This window comes from Natrix helvetica, assembly GCF_964273705.1.
Source record: "Natrix helvetica genome assembly, chromosome: 1".
Classification (NCBI taxonomy): Eukaryota; Metazoa; Chordata; class Lepidosauria; order Squamata; family Natricidae; genus Natrix; species Natrix helvetica.
Window position 1 is genome coordinate 6,105,998 of NC_138548.1, and position 22,509 is coordinate 6,128,506.

Consider the following 22,509-nt stretch of genomic DNA (forward strand, 5'->3'; position numbering starts at 1 on the left):
GCTGCCAAAAAAGCCAACACAGTTCTAGGCTGCATCAACAGAGGGATAGAATCAAGATCACGTGAAGTCTTAATACCACTTTATAATGCCTTGGTAAGGCCACACTTTGAATATGACATTCAGTTTTGGTCGCCACAATATAGAAAAGATGTGGAGACTCTGGAAAGAGTGCAGAGAAGAGCAACAAAGAGGATTAGGGGATTGGATGCTAAAACATAGGAAGAACGGTTGCAGGAACTGGGTATGTCTAGCTTAAGAGAAAGAAGGACTAGGGGAGACATGATAGCAGTCTTCCAATATCTCAGGGGTTGCCACAAAGAAGAGGGAGTCAAGCTATTCTCCAAGGCACCCGAGGGCAGAACAAGAAGCAATGGGTGGAAACTAATCAAGGAGAGAAGCAACCTAGAACTGAGGAGAAATTTCCTGACAGTGAGAACAATTAATCAGTGGAACAGAAGTTGTGAATGCCCCAACACTGGAAGTCTTTAAGAAGATGTTGGATAGCCATTTGTCTGAAACGGTATAAGGTTTCCTGCCTAGGCAGGGGGTTGGACTAGAAGACCTCCAAGGTCCCTTCGAACTCTGCTATTGTATTGTATTGTATTGGATTATTCATCATGTGTTTTAGCCTACAGACCCTTTATCATCTTCGTTGCTCTTCTCGGCACTCTTTCTAGAGTCTCTACATCTTTTGTCTTTCATGGTGACCAGGATTGGATGCAGTATTCCCAATGTGGCCTCGCCATCTCACCCATCCATGCCAATCGAGCCTCAAGTGATTTTGATGGGACACAGCCTTGAGCCAAAAACCCAGGCCTAGCCTTCTGCTGTCATCCCTGGTTTGACTTTACGGTTCTTCGAAATTGACTTAAGGCTCCTCTTCCTCCTCTCTCTCTCTCTTCCTACTCTTCCTCATCCCTCTCTCTTCTCCTCCATCTCCTCCTCCATCTCCCACTTCTCCTCCGCTCAGACAAGGAAGGACAAAGGAAATTTAATGAAAAACAAAACTCGCATTCCTTTTCTGGGCGTGTTGGTGAGCGCCTGGTGGCAGGGTGATCAAACCTGATTTTTATATCAAGAGTTCCTACAGAACAATCTGTAGCAGTTCTCCATCATCCAGGTCAGGGTTGTCCCAAAGGTGCTTTTTTTTTAGGAGGCAACTGGACTTTCTGGTTTTTCTCTTTGAAGAGGTTTTGCTTCTCATCGGCTCTATGGATTTTTTACTTCTTGGTCATTTGCATCCATTGAGAGAGTCCTTGAGGCCACTTGGAGAACCCTTAACAGAGAGGGAGGGATATGACATCATCTACCTCCAGTCTACAACACGGTCCTTTCAGCAGTTCCAAGAAGGCTGCCCACCCATTTGAATCACTCAGGTGACCCTGAGGACACAGACAAACCTCCCAGTGGCCTCAACGACTCTCTCAAAGGATGCAAATGACCAGCTGTCTGCAAGGAGGATCTATCCTTCCGTTCCCCACCATCCAGTCAGAGCCGAATAAGCTTCTTGGATGAGAAGCGAAACGTCTTCAAAAAGAAATACAAGGAAGTCCAGTTGCCTTCTGAAAAAGCACCTTTTGGGACATACAGAACAAGCAAATCTACACTCAATTCAGCTCTGTTTTCTCCAAAAATTTAAGAGTTTTGACTCCTGCCTGGGGAAGGGAGCTGGACTTGAAGACCTCTGAGGTCCCTTCCAGCCCCTGGATTCTATGATTCAATTTCAGGTCAAGACTGCCCCCCTGGGGGCCAGAAGGGTGTCAGGAATGCTCCCAATTCCATGGCTGGGGAATTCTGGGAGTTGAAGTCCACAAGTCTTAAAGTTCCCAAGTTTGGACACCCCTGGTCTATGGAGATTCTCAGTCCTCCAGGTCATGGTTGTCCCAAAGATGGTTTTTTTTCAAGAGGCAACTGGACTTTCTGTTTTTTCTTTGAAGACATTTCGCTTCTCATCCAAGAAGCTTCTTCAGCTCTGACTGGATGGTGGGGAACAGAAGGATTTATGCTCCTTGCAGACAGATGGTTGTTTGCATCCTTTTAGAAGGTCATTGAGGCCACTTGGAGGTTTCTCTGTGTTCGGGGTCACCTGAGTGGTGCAAATGGGTGGGGAGCCTTCTTGGACCTGCTGAAAGGACTGTGTTGTAAACTGGAATTAGATGACGTCGTATCCCTCCCCCACTGTTGAGAGGGGGCTGTTCAATGTTGACATAGATGGCCCCTTTGACCCCCCTTTCAAACCAGCCTTCCTCTCTGGCCAAAATGTGGACTCTGCTGCCTTCCAAAGAGCGGCCTTTGTCTTTGAAATGCAGATGGACCTCTGAATCTTCTCCTGATGGGTTTGTTCTCCTATGTTGTGCCATGAAGTTTGCGAAGTGCCTGTTTTGTTTCCCCAATGTACAGATCTGCCCATGGCTCACTGCCATTGTACTGCGTATTCCACGTATGACCAGCTGTCTGCAAGAAGTATAAATCCTTCCATTTCCCCACCATCCAGCCAGAGCTTGAGAATCTTCTTGGAACGAGAAGCGACGCGTCTTCAAAGAAAAGCCAGAAAGTCCAGTCACCTGTTGGGGGTGGGGAGGGGGGGAAGCACCTTTGGGACGTCCAAATCCATTCCGTTCCAAAGACAGAACTAGTTGACCAACAAGACGCACTGATGAAGCGTACCTTGTGCCAAGCTTTGGAGCCTGTTTGCAGGGAATCTCATCTCGCACCCCTGCCTTGTTTAAATCCCTTCCCCTCCACCCCCATCCCTGTTTCTAAGGGAGAGGGTTAATTAGCACCTTAAGCTTACCTGAGGACAACCTGGACTGATCTCACTCCGGGCTGCAACTCCCTGTCAAATGACAAGAGCACACAGATCAAGGCCAGAAAAACCACAAGGGATTTAGGCAGACGGAAGGGGGGGAAAAAGAAAAAGAAAGAAAGAAAGAAAGAAAGAAAGAAAGAAAGAAAGAAAGAAAGAAAGAAAGAAAGAAAGAAAGAAAGAAAGAAAGAAAGAAAGACAGACCCAAGTAAGCGAAGAAGCAGGTCTGACTTGGGTTTTCCTGAGCTGGCAACTCTTCAGTCATGCCCTAAAATCCCAGATTAGAGCTTCCCTCCCCCCCCAAACACACAACACACAACACACCAAGAGTGATGACCCATTGCCTCAAACCCTGTAATTTGGAGGATGTGCAATTTAACAGGTTTGGACAAAGAACCGAGCCGCAGGGAAAGCCCGAAGGAGATTCTTAAACCCTTCGATCAGGAGAGAGGGCAGGTGTGCTAAACTGTTTCCGGTGTGGTGACTAGGACTCCAAGGTCCATCAGCCACAGCCCGCTGACGAACAGCGGGAGGATGAGAGAGGAGAGTTCAAGTCACACGTTCAGGGGAGACATATATTTCATGGATGGGTAGTCCTCAACTTAACGGCCAACTTAATTGAGCCTGTAAATCGTACCAGCTGCTAAGCAAGCTATCACATGATCACGCCTGATTTTATGTCCCTCTCCTCTGGCTGTCATTAAGTGGACGTGGCTGGAAACCATCTTGAATCGTGGTCATGTGACCATGGAGGAGCCACAAAGATCACATGATTTTCCTTCCTTTTCTCTCTCTCTCACTTCCTTTCCCTTTCTTTCTTCCTTCTTTTTCACACTTCCTCTTTTCTTTCTTTCCTCTTTTTCTTCCTTTCTCTTTCTCACTTTTCTTTTCCTTCCTCTCTTTCTCACTCTTTTCCTTTCTTTTTTTCTCTCACTTTCTTTTCTTTCTCACACGTTTCTTTTCCTTTTTCTCTCTCTTTTCTTTCTCTCCCTTTTTCCCTTTCTTTCTTCTTTCTTTCCACTTTTTCTTTCTTTCCTTTTTTCCTTTTTCTTTCTCTCTTTCCCTTTTCTTTCTCTTTCCTTTTTTACCTTTCTTTCTTTCTTTTTCTTTCTCCTTCCATCTCTCTCTCCCCCCCTTCAAAACTTCCTTTCCTTTTTTCCTTTTTCTTTCTCTCTTTCCCTTTTCTTTCTCTTTCCTTTTTTCCCATTCTTTCTTTCTTTCTTTTTCTTTCTCCTTCCATTTCTCTCTCTCTCCCCCCCCCCTTCAAAACTTCAAAATCCTGGCCATTTGGGAGGGTCCATTGTGACTTCAAATGGTCGCTATGCAACTGGTCGTAAGTCGAGGACTACCCATTTGATTGCCAAGGGATATCGATGCAACAGTTTGAAGTGGGTCCCTTAGGAACAAACCCCAATTAGAGAGAAACCATCCATGTTCCCATTTTCCTGGAGCAATACTGAGGTTGATGGAGATCATCTACGGCAAAGACGATATTTTTAAAACAAAATGGGATTTTGCGCTCCTGGATGAGCTACTCTGCCACTTAAGACACTCAAAAGATCTCCCTGAGGTTTTTTTTTAAGTTAATTTTATTTTACCGTTCATCACTCGGAGAAGCCTTCGATTTTGCACGGCACTTCGCGAGGAAATTTACCTGGAATTCCTGATCAGCTCGACCTGCCGTGGCGTCAGAGCAAACACGCAGGGACTCTCTTGAAGTTTCTCGTTGTTCTGCGGGACTGGACAGGGGAGGCAAAAAGATGGTCAGGGGAGAAATCCGAGGGAGATCGATAAATCTCATCCAAAAGTCACCTCCGTTGACGGCACGAAACCAAGGAGGTCTGGCTGAAAATCCCGACGGAGGGGTTTGAGGAAGGGAAACCCATGATGGGTCCCTGTGCAGGATTCTATAGGAACACCTGCCCTTCGGAGGGACTTCCCAAACCAAGAAAATTATCATCAATTGAAAAGAGTAGTTGGGGTTCGTGGTCGACCCTCGGTGCTCTCTGAGCTTGGCGGTTTTCTTGCAGACGTTTCACGACCCAACTAAGTAACTTAATCAGTGCTGGAAAGGGATGGGGTTTGTGGAGAGGAAGAGGAGGAGAACAACGAATGTAGGGTCCTTGGCTCTCTCTGAACTTGGTGGGTTTTTTTGCGGACGTTTCATGATCAAACTGGGTAACACCTTCAGTGCGAGAAGGAGGAGGGGTTTGTGGAGAGGAGGAGGAGGAAGAGAAAGCAGAGGAGGATTGTGGGGTCCTTGGTGCTCTCTGAGCTTGGTGGTTTTCTTGCAGACATTTCATGGCCCAACTAGGTAACGTAATCAGTGCTCCCTTCTTGCAACTGATGATGTTCCCTAGTTGGGTCATGAAACGTCTGCTAGAAGACAAGCTCAGAGAGCACCAAGGACACTTCAAAATTATCATCAATGCTGAGACCAAACTTACCTCCTAGACAGACTGATGACCTTGAGCGGAGACACGGTTTAACACAACCGCCCATCCTTCTCAAGGCAAAGAAGAAGAAAAAAAAAGATTTTAAATCCAGGAGATTTTGGAGGGCACGGAAAAAAGTCTACGCCTTTTTTTTTTTTTTTTGCCAGGGAAGATCACAAGAACGCAATCATCCTGCCTGCTTTCTCCACTTATAGCTGTCCTGCCGTTTGCTATATTTAATTATGTTAATTATGAGGTGTTAATTCACAGCAGGGGCTTCGTGCCAAGGTTTCTGTAGCTGGAGATGTTCATCTCAGCAGTTCTCGGAGGAGGAGGAGGAGGAGGAGGAGGAGGAGGAGGAGGAGGAGGAGGAGGAGGAGGAGATTATCCTCTGAGCTTGCTAAGAGTGCCCGGGGGCAGTGGGAATATTTCCCAGAGTAGGATTCGATTTGTTTCAAATAAGGGTAGTCCTCGAGGATGAATATACCCGAAATTTATGTCACAGAGTGAGATGTTAGATAAGTGCATGTTTTGCCCCTTTTTGCGACCTTTCTTGCCACCGTTGTTAAGTGAATCACTGTGATCGTTAGCTGTGGGTACTTTATCCCTGGAGGTTTTTAAGAATAGATTGGAAATAATTTATGTGATGTGATATAGGTTTTCCTGCCTGAGCAGTGAGTTGGACTAGAAGACCTCCAAGGTCCCTTCCAATTATTCTGTTCTGTTCTATTCTAATTCTATTCTACTCAACTCTATTATAATTTTCTATTCTATTCTAATTCTATTCTACTCAACTCTAGTCTAATTTTCTATTCTATTCTAATTCTATTCTACTCAACTCTATTCTAATTTTTTATTCTATTCCATTCTAATTCTATTCTAATCTACTTAATTTTCTATTCTATTCTATTCTTCTATTCTACTCTAATTTTTTATTCTATTCTAATTCTATTCTACTCAACTCTATTCTAATTTTCTATTCTATTCTATTCTAATTCTATTCAACTCAACTCTATTCTAATTTTCTATTCTATTCTAATTCTATTCTACTCTACTCAATTTTTTTATTCTATTCTATTCTAATTCTATTCTAATCTACTTAATTTTCTATTCTATTCTAATTCTATTCTACTCAACTTTATTCTAATTTTCTATTCTATTCTATTCTAATTCTATTCTACTCTACTCTAATTTTTTATTCTATTCTATTCTACTCAACTCTATTCTAATTTTCTATTCTATTCTATTCTATTCTATTCTAATTCTATTCTACTCATCTCTAGCCTAATTTTCTATTCTATTCTAATTCTATTCTACTCTACTCTAATTTTTTATTCTATTCTAATTCTATTCTACTCAACTTTATTCTAATTTTCTATTCTATTCTAATTCTATTCTACTCAACTCTATTCTATTCTAATTCTATTCTACTCAACTTTATTCTAATTTTCTATTCTATTCTAATCTACTCTAATTTTCTATTCTATTCTAATTCTAATTTTCTATTCTATTCTATTCTATTCTATTCTATTCTATTCTAATTTTCCATTCTATTCCATTCATTCCCATTCTCCTGTCCTGTCCTATCCTAGACACGGTTGTTGAGTGAATCTGGCTCCCCCATTGACTTGGTTTGTCAGAAGGTCACAAAAGGAGGTCACACTGCAACCGTCATAAATATGAGTCAGTTGCCAAGCACCGTGAATTTTGATCCCGAGGATGATGCAAAGGTCGTAAGTGTGAAAAATGGCCCTGTAACTTTTTTCAGTGCATATCGTAACTTTGAACAGTCACTAAGCCGACTGTTGTAAGTCGAGGACTACCTGTAAGGATTGATATATTTACTTAAAGAGTTGTTGTTTTCCACACATTGTGACTCTGAGCAACATATATCGACTTTGGTACAATTCGGACACCTTGCTGGGTATCTTGGTGCTGAGTTTGCAGACATCTCATTACCAGTCTAGGGAACATCACCAGTGCATGGGGGAGTTCATTGAAAAATATCCTTTCGTCTGGCATGAAATATCTGGGATGGTACAAGGACTCCTGCCTTGAGCAGGGGGTTGGACTAGAAGACCTCCACGGTCCCTTCCAGCCCTATGATTCTATGACAGGAAACATTCCTCCAAAAATTTGGAGGAGAATTCAAATTCCAGTGAGAAATTTGTTAAGTGAGCTTTGCCCCATTTTATGACTTTTCTTGCCACGTTTGTTAAGTGAATCACTGCCGCTGTTAAATTAGTAACACGGTTGTTAAGTGAATCTGGCTTCCTCATTGACTTGGCTTGTCAGAAGGGGATCGTGTGACTCTGGGACACTACGACCATCATAAAGGTGAGTCAGTTGCCAATCACGGGATCACGGGGATGCTGCAACAATCCTAAGTGTCAAAATTGATCGTAAGTCATCTTTTCTTTGGCGCCGTTGTTACTTCGAAAGGGTCGCTAAACGAACGGATGTAAATCAAGGACTCCCTGTAATTGTGCATTTTTGCATTTTATATTATAAACTAACAGATAAACAACTGGAGACAAACTTTCGGCTGCTGCCCAACGGCGAAGCTGTCAAACGACAGCTCAGAAACGGATTAGGATTGTCCGCCTCGTATCCTTCGCCACCCCTCGTTCGCCCCTAGGGTTTCACCCCCAGCTATTAACCTCTTACCATTTGTCCTCCGCCGATACGACCCTAACTGTTCGCCCTGGCTAACAGGCCCCAGCCTCTTCAGTCCCAGACCCTTCGTCACGACCCATTCGGTGAAATACTGCTCACCCGGAGCTTTTGGGCGCACGAGTTGGCCGCCAGTCAATCGGAGGAAGGGAAGGGGAGAAAGAAAGATGGAGGGAGGGAGGAAGTGTTCCGTGTCGAGTTTCCTCTCCGGGGTTTGTGTTTTGCTTGCTACGCTTGCTTGCTATCGGCTGCCATAGGAACCGGGTGGGGTGGGGTGCATAGTATTAGGGAAGGGAATTATATTGTACTGGAGGAGTCTTGTTCTCACCATCTTCTGCGCATGCTGGTGGCTGATGTTTGGACTTGGTCAAGGCCAACCGTCTCGCATGCCAACCTGATGAGGCTGTTTGAAGATGCACCCCACATGACACCATAGGGAGTTGCAGATTGGACACTGGGTTGGGGAATTGGGGAGAGGGTGCTGAATAAGCGTTTGATATGTACTTGTTCGCGCCTTTTTGGCTCAGATCTTGCTTTCCTTTTCGCTGCTTTCAATTCGTATCTGGTAAAAGTACTTTATCTCTATTCAAACGGAGTTGAGGTTTTCCTTTCTTGGATATTGAAGGGGGCATGCTTGACAGTTTGTTTCTCCGCCCAGTTGCCTCGGGTCCCCTGGGACCAAAGAAGCTGGGGCCCATTAGCCAGGGCGAACAGCTAGGTTCAGAGGACAAATGGTAAGAGGTTAATGGCTGGGGGCGAAACCCTGGGGGCGAACAAGGGGAGGCGAAGCGTACGAGGCGAACAGTCCTAGACCCCCTCGGAAACCATCACGGCTGAGTTTGCACAGGGCAGGAAGCCAAAACAAACCACAGATTGGCTAAACGTGACATGCAAACCAAGCCAGAGAATCTTGGGAGCGGCAAGCCAGTTTACGAGGCCAGCATCGACCTGGGTGCTAAAAAACAATGCAAGCTTATAGGGGAGTCATTTATAAGGGAAAAGGAAGGAGTTTAAAAATGGAACAAATGAATAAAATGTAAGTACAGGTAGCTGTCGACTTACAACAGTTTGTTCAGTGACGGTTCGGAGTTACGACGGCACTGAAAAAAAAAGACTGTTTTTCACACTTGCCACCGTCGCAGTATCCCCGCGGTCACGTGATCAAAGTTCAGACCCTTGACGCATATTTACGACGGTTGCAGTGCCCCGGGGTCAGGCGATCACTTTTTGCAGCCGCCTGACGAGCAAGGTCAACGGGGAAGCTGGATTCACTTAACAACCGTGTGAGTAACAACTGCAGGGAGTCACTTAAACCCGGGGTGGCAAGGAAGGCCGTAAAATGGGGCAGAAGTGACTTAACAAACGTCTCGCTTGGCCACGGAACTTTCGGGGGCAACTGTGGCTGTAGGTCGAGGACGTCCTCTAGAACGACCCAATGGTACATTTCAAGCTAGGCGAAGTCGAAAGCTTTGAAAAGTTTCTGTGACTGAGGGGCAGAGACGAGAGGTTTTCTCCAGTTGGGGTAACACAAGGATACAATGGAAAATTGTGGGTTGCTTATTTTTGTACAACTCAGAAATAAGCTGTGCATTCAATGCCACCCTGGGAAGTGGACTATGAAAGCGACTGGACAGATTCACAGAAGGTATCTTGACAGTACCCACCAGTGGAGGGATTCAGCCGGTTTGCTCCGGTTCAGGCGAACCGTTAGCGGTGGCTGCGGGAAGCTCCACCCACCCGCCCGTCATGTGCGAGCACTGCGCATGTGCAGAAGGCGGTGCGCATGCGCAGACGAGGAGTATCCGAGCGCTCGCATTTGCGCACCGGTAAGGAAGGTAAGCGAATCCCACCCCTGGTACCCACCCTTGGAGACTTCATCCTTAGAGATCCTAGATTGGCTGGTCTTCGAGAAGGGCCTGAAAGGATGGCTGACTCACTATGGCAGCGATGGCGAACCTTTTTTGGCTCACGTGCCACAAGTGGGGGGGAGCACAGGGGGGGGTTGTGTGCGGGTGTGCTGCACCCATAATGCAATGCGCGACAACCCCCCCCCCCCGTGTGCATGCACGCACAATAGGCGCGACCCCCCCCATTTTTACATGCTTTTTTCGCCCTCCCCAGGCTCCAGAGGCTTTATAGGAGCCTGGGGAGGGCGAAAAGAGCCTCCCTCGCCCCCCCCGGAGGCCCTCCGGAGGCTTCAGGGATCGTTGGGAGGCTTCCCTGAAGCCTTCGGAGTGCTCAAAACGACTCTCCGAGCAAACCAGAAGTGACTTCCAGTTTGCTCGGAGGGTCGTTTTAAGTGCTCAGAAAGCTTCAGGGAAGCCTCCCGACGATCTCTGAAGCCTCCGGAGGGCCTCCGGGGGGGGGGGGGGCTCTTTTCGCCCTCCCCAGGCTCCTATAAAGCCTCTGGAGCCTGGGGAGGGCGAAAAATGGCTTTTAAAAAATGGTGAACTCAGCTGGCCAGCGCGCACATGCACGCTGGCCAGCTGACAGAGCAGCGCCTCGCGTGCCCTGACAAATGGCTCCATGGTTCGCCATCACTGCACTATGGTATTTAATGAGAATAGAGCTGGAAGGGACCTTGGGGGTCTTCTACTCCAGCCTCCTGCTCAAGCAGGAGACCTTATACCCGTGATGGCAAATTTGTGACATGGAGTCAGATTTGCCGACACAGCAAGTTTCCGAACTTCTTCAAGACCTCCAGTGATGGAAGCACCCACAACCTCTGGAGGCAACTTCTGTTCCACTGCTTAATTGTTTTCACTGTTAGGGAGCTTCTCCTTAATTCTAAGTTGCTTCTGTCCTTGATTCGTTTCCACCCGTTGTTTCCTGTCCTGCCTTCAGGTGCTATGCAGAAGAAATTGACACCCCCCCCCCTTCTTTGTGGCAGCCCAACTCTGTTATTCTATTCATCAGTGGAACAACTTGCTTCCAGAAATTGTGGGGGCTTCATCACGAGCAGTTTTTAAGGAAAGACTGGACGGCCGTTTGCCTGACTGGACAGCGATGGATAAACTTTTTGTCCTCTCGTGCTGAAAGCCCACGCGCCTATGCAATGCAGACGCAACATCCCCTTGGCGCGTCCCCCTGCACAAGCGCACACTACCCCAATGCTCTCCCTGCTCCCTCGTGCACGTGCATGCAACCCGTCATGCCCCATTTTTGGACCTAACAGGCCTCCCTGAAGCCTCCTGGGACCAAAAAAGGGGTGCGGGGGGCGCACTGCCCCCTCGCGCTCCCCCTTCCCCGTGACTCCCGCCCCCCCATGCATGCATGTCTCCCACCTACACGGCAGACCGCAAAGTCAGCTGGCCAGCGGGAAGCACACATGCATGCGCGGTGGAGCTGAGCCAGGGCAATAGCTTGTGTGCCCACAGGGAGAGCTCCGTATGCCACTTGTGGCACAGGTGTCATACGTTCGCCATCATGGGTATAGGGTCTCCTGCTTGAGGAGGGGGCTGGACTAGATCACCTCTCAGGTCCCTCCCAGTTCTATTCTGATTCTGAAATTCTGGATTTGAGAATAGTCAACCGTCCAGTGAGTGGACTGAGTCGATAACTGGGTAGTGACCAGTGGGCGTGCCCAAAGAGCTTATCTGACTCAGTCCAATCAATGAGAGGACAACCCAGTCTGGATACTCCTCCCCCTCACTATGGAGAAGACCACCCTCTCCTGTCCCACCGCTGTTTTCTCTTTTAATTGATCTCGTGATCCTCCCCACCTTGTTCTGAAGCTTTGGTACTGAGTCATGGATCTGGCACCCTGGGGGAGGTTTGACTAACATGCCATAAAATATTCAATATCTGGTATCCTGGAAGCATTTTCCCCCCTCCCAGGCTGAGTGGGTTGATAAATCCCATGTCAGAGCTCCTAGGCTCCTATAAAAGTTCTACGCCAAGTACCCTAATAAGCCTTGATCATCTTTGAAATGTACATATCTTATGTTGTCTTTTCTACTGTTTTATTTTCTTGCAGGGATGACTTCTCTTCCTGAAGGAGGGCCGGATGTCAGCCTCTGCTTCGCTATTTGCTTTCGGCTGCCATTGAAACGGGAAGGGTGGGGCCTGGTATTTGGGAGAGGAAATTTTAGTACAGGAGAGATTGTGAAAAGGGAGTTTTGGTCTCACCGTCTACTGCGCATGCTAGAGATTAGTGCTTGGTATCGGTCAAGGCCAACAGTCCTGCATACCAACCTGATGATGGTCCTTGAAGATGGAACTCACATGACACCTAAGGGATTTGCAGATTGGACACTGGGATGAGGGTTACCAGGGGGAGGGGGTTTGGTCACATATTGATATGTATGATTTCGCGCGCTTTTGCCTCAGATCTTGCTTTGCTTAGCTGCTATCTTTCCATAACCAGTAAAAGTACTCTTAATCCTGCAAAATGGAGCTAAGTGGTTTCTTTCTTGGTTGCTGAGGGAGGCCGGCTTGACAATGCCTCTTCACTGCTCTTTCTCACGACTCAAAAACACAACCCGCCGTTCTATTAATACCACTGTAAAGAAAGAGCGGGACATTTATCCATAGCAGCCACCTGTGAAAATGCACACCCAAACGAGACAACGCTCTCTCCGTTCTCTCGTTCGGCTCGCTGCTCGTACACAACACCGCAACATCAGCTCATAAAACGCCTGCATCTCCACCCTGGTTTACAACAACCCGCAGCAACGTAGAAACACAGGGAGAATCAAGAGCGACGAGGAATTTTCTCAAAGGACACCGGAAGCCTCTTAGAACAGATCTTGCAATCAAAACACAGAGATTGCCTCAGCTGGGTTTTGCCGAAGAAGGTTCTCCCCGCGCGATGCGCAAACAACAGATCGCCTTCCGGGATGCCCCTTGGGAACGTAAGGAGAAGCCAAGGCAAATTCAAGAGTCCCTGGTCCAAATGTCACCGGTCGCTTCGTCCCAAGCTTGTTTACTCAAAGGGAACCCGGAAGGCCAGCGACACAATTATCGGAATGGGGCAATTCGTCACGGCCAACTCGTCACAGCACACCTTGCTTGCACAGTGGGACAACTCACCGCGGGGGGCAAATCAACAATTCGATTTTAATTAGTTAAAAATGGTTTTGATTTTTCTCACCGCATGCTTTATTCGGTGCCTCCTTTGGCTTCCTTTCTTTAACCATTCGATTACCGCGTTTCCCCGAAAATAAGACAGGGACTTGTTTTCTTTTGACCCCCCCTCCCCAAAATAAGCGCTTGGCCTTATTTTTGGGGAGGGCTTATTATTTTTGAGGTGCAGAAGGCGGGGAACGTGGTTACCTCATGGCTGCTGCTGCGTTGCAATATTTTCAGGGAGGGCTTATTTTGGCGGATGCGTTCAAAAGCCCAATTTTCAGAGGAGGGCTTATTCTCTGGGAGGTCTAATTTTCTGGGAAATAAGGTAGATATTAGTCTGTGAAGATTCTCAGTCATTCCCAGGTCACGGTTGTCCCCAAAAGGTGCTTTTCCTTCCAAGAAGCAACTAGACTTTCTGGTTTTGCTTTGACGACGTGTCGGTTTCGGCCAACACAACATAGGTGCCCCCTTCAAACCCAAGAATACAGCAAGGCAGAAGCTTGTCCACCCCAAGGATAAAACACCCAGACACATACTGAGCAATGTAGTATATGCAGTACAATGGGGTGAGCCCTGAGCCCTGTGTAGAACTACATTGGGGAAACAAAACAGCCACTTCACCAATGCATGACACAACACAGAAGGACAAACCCATCAGGACAAGGTTCAGCGGTCCATCGGCATTTGAAAGACAAAGGCCGCTCTTTTGAACATAGCAGAGTCCATGTCTTGGACAAAGAGAACCGCTGGTTTGAAAGAAGGGTCAAAGAGGCCATCTGCGTCAAAATTGAATACCCCTCTCTCAACAGAGGGGGAGGGATACCCGTCATGATCTACCTCCAGTCTACAACCCACTTCTTTCAACAATTCCAAGAAGGCTCCACACTCATTTGCACTACCTGAGGACACCGATAAACCTCCAAGTGGCCTCAATGGCTCTCTCAAAGGATGCAAATGACCAGCTGTCTCCAAGGAGTATAAATCCTTCCATTCAGTCAGAGCTGAGGAAGCTTCTTGGATGAGAAGCGAAATGTCTTCAAAGAAAAAACCAGAAAGTCCAGTTGCCTCTTGAAAAAAAGTACCTTTTGGGGCATATTAGCGTAACTCTTGTCCTGCGGTGAGTTGTCTCACGGCGAATTAGCCGCGGTGAGTTGTCTTGTGGCGAGATGGCCATGCCGAGTTGTCATAGACCTGCACAATTATAAATAGGCCTAGAGATAGCAGGACTACAAGGACCCCCCCCAGGATCCCAAGTTAGTAAAAAACAACAACGGTAGCTTTCTTTGAACTCTCCCAAAACGGACTGCATCTGCTAAAGAACTGGCCAATTTTAAGCAGCACCTGTTCTGACTTACGCTTCCCAAGAGTATGAAACAAATTCCTTGTCCCGACAAAAAACCCATTTTATTAACTGACTGTGAATTCTGCTCATTCACATCCAGAAAAGTCTTTCAAAGGAAGATTTACAGTCACAGACCTTATCTGGCTTGGAGAGCTGCCAGGCCGAGATCTGCAGAGCTTGGCCAGGAGTCTCGGAGAGTCACGAACCAATGAAGGGAACTAATTGTCTCCTGCAAACTCCACTCCCTTTTCGCTCCTCTTTTATTTCCTCTGGGAGAGGCCATTCAACATCCACTTGTGGCTTTAGTCCCAAAGTCCCCTGTTCTTTAGCTGTTCCCTTCTCCTGGCAACTCTGCGCATGCGCACACTGGGAACAGGCTTCAGTTGTTCTTCTGCCCCACTGATCTCTGACTCTGAAGGCAGCTGATAACTTTCAGACGGTCCTGGCCCCCTCTCTGCCTCTGACACAGAGTCCTCATCGGAGCCTTCCCCAGACTCCAGGACTGGCCCAGGTTCCTCTCCAACCTCCTCCCTGTCCGAATCCGCTGCCAGCTCTGCTGCCGCTGACGGGCCACAGCAGCACCCAAAGCTTTGAATCCTTTCAGCCCATAACTCTATTTCCTGGCCCACCATTGTTCCAAGCCACCCCCGGAACCAGCCACACCCACCCACCTGCCCATCCCACAAGAGACCCACCCACCCACCCAACTTCTAAGAGAAGAAAGGGAAAGAGCAAAGGAGGCCTGGTAGACGGGTCTTCTCCTCCAGGCCCCATCCGTGGTCCGTTCCCACCTCCGTCCGCGAACCTGGAAGGCCAGGCCTCCAGGGCCGCCGGCGATCGTCCGGGCCCAACTCACCGAGTTCTGTGGGCTTCAACAGTTCATCCAAGATAGTGTAGAAGGGAAGCTTCACCAACCGGACTTCAGGCTTCACTGGTTTGACCGGCAACCGTCCGAGTCCGTTTAAATACTTTCCGTAGAGCGAGGGATAGTCTATGTTGGGGGTAGTAGAAAGACCAGTCCTGGTTACCGCGCTGTTGCGGTCGTAAGACGAATGGATGGAAAGGGTTTCGGAAGGAGGTCGGTGCTGTGGGGGTGGCGGGAGCGGCTGCTGCTGCGGCTGCTGCTGCTGGGGGGGTTGTCCCGGTTCGGAGATCTTGGCGTATCGAGTCTCATAGATCTCTTTTATCTTCTTGAAGAGTTCCGGGCTACAGTCAAACTGGACCAGTTGCAAAGCCCGCGTGACCAGTTCGTGTTTGAGTCCGCTTTTGCTCCGGCCCACAAATCCCAGCAACATCTGCAAGTCGGAAACCCGGAAGCTCATCACCATGTTCTGCGAACGAGATGGGAGGACAGACAAGACAGAACAAGCCTTGATATCAACAAAAATAGTCCATCAGAGAAGGTTCGTTCTAACCCAGGTTCTCTATGACCATTCAACAAATTCCTTACCCCCAGCTGCGAAATTTTAGATAGAGAGAGGGGGGAGGGAGGAGGGAGAATGAAAGAGAGAGAGAGAGAGAGAGAGAGAGAGAGAGAAGGATAGAGGGAGGGAGGGGGAGCGATAGAAAAAGGGAGAGAGAGAGAGAGACAGAGAGACAGAGATGGATAGAGAGAGAGGGAGGGAGAGAAAGAGGGATAGATAAAGATGGAGACAGATGGAGAAAAAGATGGAGAGAGAAAGAAAGAGAGAGGGGAGAGGGAGGGGGGACAGAGAAAGATGGATAGAGAGAGGGGAGAGAAAGAGAGGGAGGAAGAAATAGATGGATAGATAGGGAGGGAGGGAAATAGAAAGAGGGATAGAGATGGATAGAGAGGGAGGGAGGGAGAGAAAGAGGGATAAAGAGAAGGAGGGAGAGAGGAAGAAAGACAAAAAGAGAGAGATGGATAGACAAAGAGGGAGAGAGAAATGGATAGAGAGAGGGGAGGGAGGGAGAGGGGGGAGGGAGAGAGGGGGAGAGAAAGAGAGTGGGAAGGATAGAAGGATAGATAGGTAGGTAGGTAGGTAGAATCTGCATGAACACGTCATCCTAATTGAGACACTTGACAAATGACTCATATTTATGACCTTTGAAGGGTCTCGGGGTCAGGTGACCGACTGCCTTTTGCGACCTTCTGACAAGCAAAGTCAACGGGGAAGCCAGATTCATTGAATAACCGTGTTACTAACTGGGCTGCAACGAATCACTTCATAAACTGTGGCAAGCAAGGCCGTAAAAAGGGGCAAGGCTCCCTTAACGACTCTCTCACTTAGCAACAGAAATGTTGGGCTCGTTCCGGTCACAAGTCAGGGCCTACCCGTATTTACGACGGTCGCAGTGTCCCAGGGTCACGTGATTCCCCAGGTCAATGGGGAAGACACCTTCACTTCACAACCCTGGGACTAACTGAAGAACTGCAGGGATTCACTCAACTGCAGTGGCAAGGAAGTTCATACAAGGAGGCAAAGCTCACTTAACGAATGTTTCACGTAAATTTTGGGGATCAATTGTGTTCGTAAGTCGAGGACCCCCCGTGTTCTGGATAGAGCTCAGAAAAATGTCCTAATCGGAAGAGAAAAGCTCTGGAGATATTTAAGCAGAGACTGAAAATACTCTATAACTGTGATGGTGAACTTGCGTGGCACAGGTGGCACGTAAAGCCCTCTCTGTGGGCGCATGAGCTGGCACCCCGCCTCAGCTCCACCACGCATGTGTGCGTGCCTCCCGCCAGCCAACTGATTTTTTGGGATCGCGCGTATATGATCAGGGGCGGAGAGGTCAAGCGCGTATGCAGGGGATGGGAGGAGCCCATGTTTGGTCCCAGGGGGCTGTAGGGAGCTCTACTACACCCAAAATGGAGCGCAGGGAGTTGTGCGCAAATGCACAGAGAAGGGCAGAGCGTGGAGGTTGTCGCGCGCGCATGTGTAGGAGTCAAGGGGCGGGGTGGTTGCGCACGCTTTGCATTATGGGTCTACGTGCGTAATTTCGACCTGCGATGACAAAAAGGTTAGCCATCCGTGCTCTATAAGTGGGTTTTATTTTTTCCTGCGATGACACACCTGCCTTCCAGCTGCCACAAAAGATGCACGGTTGTAGTCCACAAGCACAACTGAGCCCAAAATTTGTGTTAAGAATTGTGCCAAGCGAGTTTCGCCCCATTTCACGACTTTTCTTGCCCCGTTGCTGTTCAGCGAATCACCGCGGCTGGTAAATGAGTCACCTGGTTGTTAAGCGGATCAGGCTTTCCCACGGACTTGGTTTCGTCGGGAGGTCGCAAGAAGGGATCACGTGACCCCTCCGGGACACTGCCCCCCGTCATAAACGTGAGTCAGTTGTCAGGCATCCCAATGTAAACCACGATGGAGATGCTACAACCGTCAGAAGTGTGAAAAACGTTTGTGGCTCATTTTTTTTGCAGTGCCGTTATAACTTTGATCAGTCACTAAATGAACTGTTGTTAAGGAGAGGACTTCCTGTGTTTGGTTTAAGACAGGGGTGGGCGACCTTAAGCACTCAAAGAGCCACAAAGGTCCTAACCGGAAGTGCCACGTTCAATTCTGGAGCCGACTAGAAGTCCGGTTCCCCTACCATAGAGTCTCCTCCTAGCGCGGTGTCCTTTTTCCTCTACCTGTCCTAACCGAAAGCCCTATCAATTGTGGAGCTGGCTGGAAAACCCGCCCCTTGCCATAGAGTCTCCTCCTAGCGCGCCCTGCTTCTCCCCGACCTCCCCTCCCCCAAAACCCGGAAACTCCTCTCAAAATTGTGGTGCCGATTGGTGACAGGGAGCCGTAGCAGAGGGATGAAAGAGCCACATGCAGCTCCGGAGCCGCAAGTTGCGGCCCCCTGGTTTAAGAAGTGGCAGCCAAGGGCCGGGTTTACGTCCCTCAACGCACTGAAAGATCTTTCCGGCATTGAATCCAAACTGCTGCACAGCTCTGATATATAATTCATGAGCAACCGTCGTTGCTTTCATCTGGAAGCGTTTTTCAATTCATGGGGAATGTTCTTGTGGTTTCCTCTAGATCAGTGACGGCGAATCTTTTTTGGCCGCTGTGCCAAAAGCGGGTGAGCACGGGGGGGGAGGGGTTCTCATACACTGGCATGCCACACTCATAATGCTATGCGTGCGACCCCCCTGCGTTTAGGCGTGCAACCTCCCCCTGCGTGCATGTGTGCGACACACCTCCCCCAGCTTTTGCCGTGGTTTTTTCGCCCTCCCCAGGCTCTAGAGGCTTTCTAGGAGCCTGAGGAGGGCGAAAACCTGCCCCCACCCCGGATGTCCTCTGGAGGCCTCAGGAGCTTCCCTGAAGCCTCCGGAGGGTGAAAAACGGACCTAAGGGGAACCCGGAAGTTTGGGAATGGTGACTTCCAGTTTGTCCATAGGGCTGATTTTCGACCTCCATAGCCTTCAGGGAAGCCTCCTGAAGGCCCCTGAAGGCGAAAAACGGACCTACGGGGAACCCGGAAGTTCGGGAACGGTGACTTCCGGTTTGTCCCGTAGGCCCGTTTTTCGCCCTCCGAAGACTTCAGTGAAGCGTCCAGAAGGCTACAGAGGTCGAAAATCGCCCCTACGGACAAACCGGAAGTCAGCATTCCCGAACATCTGGGTTCCCCATAGGTCCATTTTTCACCCTCCGGAGGCTTCAGGAGGCTTCCTGAGGGCTGCGGAGGGCAAAAACCGGCCCTATGAGCAAACCGGAAGTCTGTTGTCAAGCTTCCGGTTTGCCCGTAGGGCCGGTTTTTCGCTCTCCGGAGGCTTCCCTGAAGGGTGAAAAACGGCCTCGAAAGAAGGCCAAAGTCAGCTGGCCATCACGCGCCTCGCATGCCCTGACAAATGGCTCCGCGTGGCACCCGTGGCACCCGTGCCATAGTTCGCCATCCCGGCTCTAGATCTTCACATGACTTTAGAAATGGGAAAGCAGATTCCGGATCAGGATAAGCTGAAATCTTGATTCCAGCACTGCTTTTCTCTTTAAAAGAAGGACCAGGGCGGGACACAATGGCAGTGTTCCAATATTTGAGGGGTTGCCCCAAAAAAGGGGAGGGGGAATCAGGAGGAGAAGAATAAGGGGTGGAAACTAATCAAGGAGAGTAGCAACCTAGAAGTAAGGAGGCATTTCCTGACAATGAGGACAATTAACCAGTGGAACAGCTTGCCACCAGAAGTTGTGAATGCCCCAACACTGGAAGTCTTTAAGAAGATGTTGGATAGCCATTTGTCTGGGGTCGAAGGACTCCTGCCTTGGGCAAGGGGTTGGACTAGAAGACCCCCGGGGTACCTTCCAGCCCTATGATTCTATGACAGCCTCTCAAATATTGGAAGACTGCTATCAGGTTTCCCCCTCCTCCCAAGCTTTCTCTCCGTGAGGCTAAATGTTTATAATGTACTGTATTCATTAAATCTGTTGGCTGCCCATCTCGCCACAAGGGTTCTCTAAGGGAAACGCAGGGAGTCCTCGACATACGACCCCACCTGAGCCCCAAATTTCGGTTGCCGAACTTTGTTCCGTGGGTTTTGCTTCATTTATATGACCTGTTTTGCCATGGAATGCCTGATTTAGTGACACGGATGTTAAATGAATCTGGCTCCCTCATTGACTTTGCTTTTCCAGAAGGTCGCAAAAGGAGAACACAGGACGCCGGGATGCTGGAACCGTCGTAAGTAGGAACCATGGACTAACTGTCCAAATATGGATTGCGTGACCACAGGGATGTTGCAGTGGACGCTAAGAGTGAGAAACGGGCGTAAGTCTCTTTTCTCAGCACTGCAACTTTGAACCGTCACTGTACAGGGCATCCTCAACTTACAACAGTTCGCTTAGTGGCCAAACTTACAACAGCACCCCAAAAAGCGACTTATGATCGTTTTTCACATTTACGACCATCGCAGCTTCCCCGTGGTCACATGAAACCCCTCCCTCCCAAATTCAGATGCTGGCCAATGGACTCGTATTTATGACGGTCGCAGTGTCCCGGGGTCACGCGATTCCCCCCTTTGCGACCTCCTGAGAAGCAAAGCGAAGGGAGAAACCGGTTTCACTTAACAACCGGGGTACTAATTCGCCAGCGGCAGGGATTCGCTTTAATGATTCACTCGCAGTGGCGAGAGAAGTCGTAAACAGGGGGCAGAACTCACGGAAGACTCGTTTCCGCTTAGCCACGGGAATTTGGGGCTCGATTGTGGTCGTAGGTCGAGGGTTACGTGTAATCTCACTCCCTTTAGACCAGTGTTTCTCAACCTTGGCAACTTTAAGTCTTGTGGACTTCAACTCCCAGAATTCCCCACCCAACACTGCTTTAGACGTTTCTTGTACATTTATCATCTCTGTTGCTCTTCTCTGCAGTCTGTTTAGGGCCTTGGAATCTTTTTTTTGTTTTGTTTTTTTTGTATCCTAAGACAGCGCTGCAGAATGGGAAGATCGGGGTTGGCCAAAGTCAACACTTGGCTCTACCCGTTATACCAGTTTCCTGGGCAACTCTTAGCTTTTTAAAATAAAAAATAACAGCTCTGCAAGCCAACATCTTTTTGGCTCCTTTCCCCCCTCCTTGCTTTTGCAAAATATCTCCAAAGCCAGCTAAGGCCTAAATAAATAAATCCATTTATTTGAGCAATGGGTTCTTGCTCCAGAATTTGCCCCCTTCCGCCCATCAAAACCATTGTCGCTTTGGATGGATGGATGGATGGATGGATGGATGGATGGATGGAGGGTGGGTGGGTGGGTGGGTGGATGGATGGATGGATAGATAGATAGACAGATATAGATAAGGGAGAGAAGGGAAAGAAAAAAAGAAAGGAAGGAAGGAAGGAAGGAAGGGAGAGAGAGAGAAAGGAAGAAAGAAAGAAAGAAAGAAAGAAAGAAAGAAAGGAAGGAAGGAAGGAAGGAAGGAAGGAAGGAAAGAAGGAAGGAAAGAGGATGGGTGGGAGGAAGAAGAAAGAGAAATACAGAAGGAAAAAGGAAGGAAGGAGGGAGAAAATAAATACAGAAGGAAAAAAGTGGAAGGAAGGAAGGGCAGGAAGGAGGGAGGGAGAAGAAAGAAAGAAAGTGGAAGGAAAGGCAGGAGGGAGGGAGAGGAAAGAAAGAAGGAAGGAAAGAAAGAGAAGGAAGGAAGGAATGGAAGAAGAAAGAAATAGAGAGAGGCAGGAAAGAAAGGAGGAGGGAAGGAAGGAAGAAAAGAGAAAGAGGAAGGAAGGAAAAGAAGGAAGGAGGAAGGGTGGGAAGGAGATGAAAGAAAGAAAGAAATAGAGAGGGGAAGGGAGGAAAGAAGGGAGAAAGAAAAGAGAGTGAAAGAGGAAGGAAGGAAAAGAAAGGAAGGAAGGTTGGGAAGGAGATGAAAGAAAAATAGAGAGAGGAAGGAAGGAAGGAAGGAAGGAAGGAAGGAAGGAAGGAAGGAAGGAAGGAAGGAAGGAAGGAAGGATTTGAGTTGCTGAGTCACAACCTGGATACGGTTGCCATAAACCGAGTGGTAGAACTGGAGAGAGCCCAGAAACCGAGATCGTCCAGGAACAAAACAATCCAGCATCAACCACCCGCAGTCCCTAAAATAGCCGGTGAGAAAAACCATCAAAACCTTTCTGCCTTCCTCTGGGGAAGGTGCAGGATCTAAACACTCCATGCTCATTTCTAAAAAAACAACAACAACGTGGAAACATTGCTAACTTGAAACGCAAAGCCCACAATAGGCAAGCGAGAGAAATCAACCATTTTGGCCGAGAACATTCGGACGACCGGCATAATATGGAAAAGCCCCCATTTAAACCTTCATCTGGAAAAAAAAGGATGCAGAGCAGTCAAAATTTCCAAAATTTGTCCCCAAACTGTCCATGCTTTCTAAAAGCGATAAAGAAAGGTGGCGATTGGTCCTTCTAGGTAGAAAATCAAACGACAGACTTACAAGAGTTCATTTAGCGACTACTCAAAGTTACAACGGCACATGGGGAAAAGAGAGAGTTGCGGCCATTTTTTCGACAGATCCCCGCCGTCGTGCGAACAAAATTCAGAAGCCTGGCCACTGTTTGTATTTATGACAGTTAGCGTCCCAGGGTCATGTTATTCCCCCTTTTGCGACTTTCCGCTGAGCAAAGTCCGTGAGGGAGCCAGGTTCGCTTAACAACTGTGTCATTAACGTAATGTAGAACGTTAGCACCAACTCCTCTCCTAGAAGCATGAAATATTTGGGGAAATATTAAAAAGGCAGAGCATTTC

The 22,509-nt window shown here is 48.2% G+C and overlaps 1 protein-coding gene across 2 annotated transcripts in view; it reads right to left on the reverse strand.

Moving 5' to 3' along the window:
* The window catches only part of PIAS4 (protein inhibitor of activated STAT 4), a 49,038-nt gene that overhangs the window by 17,379 nt on the left and 9,150 nt on the right, over nt 1–22,509 (reverse strand). For both annotated transcript variants that reach the window (XM_081941431.1, XM_081941432.1), the window contains exons 2-4: nt 15,183–15,657; nt 4,461–4,545; nt 2,795–2,836 (exon numbers count right to left, since the gene is read on the reverse strand). In XM_081941431.1, coding sequence (XP_081797557.1) covers nt 2,795–2,836; nt 4,461–4,545; nt 15,183–15,657 — 602 coding nt within the window. The remainder of the gene's footprint in view (nt 1–2,794; nt 2,837–4,460; nt 4,546–15,182; nt 15,658–22,509) is intronic.